The sequence below is a fragment of the Camellia sinensis genome, chromosome 8 (genome assembly GCF_055761805.1).
Source record: "Camellia sinensis isolate YWXY chromosome 8, ASM5576180v1, whole genome shotgun sequence".
NCBI lineage: Eukaryota > Viridiplantae > Streptophyta > Magnoliopsida > Ericales > Theaceae > Camellia > Camellia sinensis.
Genome location: NC_138968.1, coordinates 191473528 through 191477206, shown reverse-complemented (window position 1 = coordinate 191477206; position 3679 = coordinate 191473528). Strand labels below are relative to the sequence as shown.

At 37.7% G+C, this 3679-nt stretch overlaps 1 protein-coding gene across 3 annotated transcripts; it reads right to left on the bottom strand.

Moving 5' to 3' along the window:
- Window positions 1–352: 352 nt before the first annotated feature.
- On the bottom strand, window positions 353–3254 carry LOC114323590 (ARM repeat superfamily protein). Of its 3 annotated transcripts, none has more exons than XM_028271222.2 (2): window positions 3141–3254; window positions 353–1893 (listed from the first exon to the last, which is right to left on the bottom strand). In XM_028271222.2, exon 2 carries the CDS (start codon window positions 1876–1878, stop codon window positions 466–468), a length of 1413 nt encoding a protein of 470 aa, XP_028127023.2. In that variant the 5' UTR covers window positions 1879–1893; window positions 3141–3254; the 3' UTR covers window positions 353–465. The 3 variants fall into 3 exon arrangements, with proteins under 3 accessions (XP_028127023.2, XP_082740584.1, XP_028127024.2); XM_082884458.1 differs by having other exon boundaries at window positions 353–2580; window positions 3141–3246; XM_028271223.2 differs by lacking the exon at window positions 3141–3254 and adding an exon at window positions 2900–3126.
- Between the last annotated feature and the right edge of the window lie 425 nt (window positions 3255–3679).

Here is a 3679-nt window from a genome sequence, read left to right as displayed (position 1 = left end):
GTGATCTCAGTGACATTGTGAAGGAAGGAAAAAGACCAGGTGGTGGTGACCAGAGATCAAGCTGACACAGCTGGCTTGACTTAGCTCATCGAGGAAGAAGATTGGGTTCGCGAGCCTGGGAGGTGCCGAAGAAGTCAAGGAAAAAGTTGGGAATAAAAATGACTCCATTCATGGCAAGCAATGACCTATTCAAGTGGTTTATGATCCAAATGACCATTTTAAGCAACACTTGACAAGAACACTGCCTAAAAAACTACTACGTGACAAGCTACAAGCAATAGTCTCTTATTTGAAATCATATTTTGGATAGTTATTAGATCCATCACCAGCCAGCCAATCACTGAACCTACCCTTTGTCAACATTTTTCTTACATTGATGCCATATTATTACAAAACAGACAAGTTTCACTCGTTTTAGAAGTTGAAAGAATTTACAAGGAGAAAGGGTGTTGGGAGGAAGAGTAATTAGATGAGACCTGGGTCCCAAGTGAGTTGATCAATGCTCATCTGTCTCAAAGACCTAACCAAATGCACATTAGAATCATGAGCCTGAATCATTACACCTCGCATATTCTGAAAACCGGACATACTGAATCCATCTGATACTCTATCATGCAGTAACGGGTCTTCTGAAAAACTGGCAAGTGCTTCGGCAGCATTATCTCTCACCTCCTCTGACTCGTCGTCCAACGTGTCAAGGAGAAGTGGAATTGCCCCTGCATCAGCAAGGGCAACTCGATCAGCCCCATGGTAACTCAACTGCGAAACAGCCCCAGAAACCTTCTCTCTAATATCAACACTGCCATGTCTCAAAAGCTCGACCAGAACAGGAATCGCACCAGAGTTCCGAACAACAAATGATGCATGCTTGTAACCCAAGAGATCCCAAAGAACATCAGCAGCCGCGGCTTTGGCTCCGTCATCGCCCCCTTTAAGGACTCTCACCAAGTGTTCAGCGATTGTAACAGCATTTGCTTCGGCAACAGCTAAAATGCAAAACACGTCCTGCGCTATCTCCTTACCCATTGGTTCAGGTCCCTGAATAAGCTCGACATATAAAGGAATTGCCCCGGCTTGAGCAACTGGCCGAATATAATCGACGTGAGATGAGATTACACCAAGCGCATTACCTGCTACTAGTTTTGTTGATAAATCTCCAACCCGAAGCAATTCGATAAGCACAGGTATAGAACCTGAATCGATAAGCATACGCCTTGCTCTTCTAACCAACCCGAGTAATCCAATCGCTTGAGCAGCTCTTGTTCTAGAGATCATGCTGCCAAACGTAGCAGACTCAACAAGAAAAGGTAGACCTCCCAAACTGATGATGACCCTCCTAACTTCTCTCAACAGAGCCAATGCGCTAAAAATTTCTAACAAGAACCGCCTCAAACCATCTGAGGAGGCACTAAACATATTCAGTACAACTTCTAGCCCACCATTTTCAACCACAATTATGCAATTAGCATCTGCAAATGTAACCATATTGCGAAGGCATTTTAACAGAACTTTCTGTAAACGACCCTCAGAATGTGGTAACAACTTCAAGAGAGAAGGAATGGCACCAGATTGGCCTACGACTACAGCCAATTTACCCTCTCCTTGACAAGTAATGCATTTTAAGCAGAATGCGACAGCTTCCTGGATCGACAGACTCGAGGAGCCACTAAAAGGACTTCCAAGAAGTTTCACAAGTATTGGTATGGAGCCTGCTAATATACTCTCAGGTGCATGGTTGGCAAGATGAGCAAGCTTGATTGCAGCTCTTACTTGCAAAATCTCATTTCCACAGGCAATCACATTCTCAAAACGATGAAATGCTTGCTCCCAATCAGTGCCTATCACTTGTTGGCTTCTCTCTAGCTCTGACCGATCCATAAAGAAAATTCAAGCCTGGTAATTATCAACACCTCCAACTCAATCTTTGGAACTTAAGATAAAAACCATCAATTTCTACAACTTCAGAAATACCACACAGAAAGTAACATAATATGCAGTCTTTATAATAACTTGGGGATATATATCAACAGCTAAAAGAACAAGATTGATATAAAGGCCAAATAAATCACTGTAATGTGCAATTCAATAGAATAAACTTGACTTTAAACATTGACTACCCAAGAAATTCCTGCACATCACAGTAAGGACTCTGCCCGTGATTATGTTCATAAAACATAATACATAAAAGCAAACTTTCAGTAAGTCCAGCATTTCTTTGTGACAAATTTTTCCACAGCTAGACATTTTTTTGGGGAAAATCTGAATCCCTGATTCTATAATTAACAATTTGACCAAATTAATTTTGTGTCAAAAGTATAATTGACCAGAATAAGAAAAAGCCCCAATTCCTGACTCTATAAAATACCCACATAGAACAGGTCAGCATTTTCAAGCAAATAGCAATAGTAAGTGCCCTATCATCATAAATTCACTTTTACAAGACAAATCCTATCGAAGCAACCATGTAAATCCCACATTTTCTAATTCTAAAAAATTGATGAATTCTTGATTCTCAAAACCACATATCCAGAAAACCAAGGATTGTTTTTCTTCTTCTGAATCCTTTTGTACTTCGAAACCCTGTAAACCCAACAACAAAATGCACATCACAGCGTAAAAGACCAGTTTTTTATTTACTATACTGACGGGAAATCGAAAAAATCAACCCAAAAAAAAAATGAAAAAGTAAACACATTTCTTACACTTTATTCAAGAGGTGTCAACATAAACAACATTCAAGTTAACAACCAGAGAACCAAATGAAGAACAGTTAGAATCATCAAAATTACTTTACATAGCTAATTTTGCTTTGGTGTAATTTGAACTTGATCTTTAACTCATAAATCCCAGAAACAATACCAACCCAGTTGATGAACCAGTGTTTCCTAAAAAGGGTTACCTCAAATTTCATAAAAAAAATTTATAGCAGGATTCAAAATTTTGAGCTGAGACTGAATTTCCTGCTAATATTCGAATTGAATTGCAATCTAAACCAGAAAAGCCATCAAGCGATCAGATTATCAGAAAGATTATATGAAAACATCAACAACGAATTAAAGAATTTCATGAATTTGTAAAACCACTATAGAGATACACAAATACAGAGAGAGAGAGAGAGAGAGAGAGAGAGAGAGACTCGCCTTGCTTCGTAAAGATTTTGCCATTGAAAGCATCTCGCACCGACTCAAAGCATCTCGCCTTGCTTCGTAAAGACTCGGTAGTGTAGTTTGGAAGTGGGTTGTTTTTTTTTTTTTCAATTTTTAAGCTGGGTTAAAAAGTTTAGTTTGGAAAGGACTTTTTAGTTTTTTAGTTTTTTTATTTTTTTTTTAGAGAAGAGTGTAATGATTATGAGTTGGATGTAATGTTTTGTTTGTTGTTGTTAAAATAACATATTTTGTCTTTTGTAGCTAAAATAGTCACAAACCATCTTCTCAAACCTAGCCTTCGTTTGGAAAGTATACGGTGTTTTGAAAAGTTGGTAAAAAGTTTATTTTTGACTTTTTTAGCTAAAAAAGTTAGTTTTTTTTGTAGTGACTTGGATAAAAAAGTTAATTTTTTTTGCTAAAAAAGCTAAAAGCTAAGGATGCGTTTGGTAACGTTTACGTTTTCAGTTTATATTTACAAAAATTTTATAAATTGGTTTTTGTTTATTTTTAGAAAAATATAAACTATAAACGCG

Bases quoted from the DNA above. Each gene is read 5' to 3' on its own strand.
- LOC114323590 (XM_028271222.2), bottom strand. From the start codon at position 1,878: ATGGATCGGTCAGAGCTAGAGAGAAGCCAACAAGTGATAGGCACTGAT.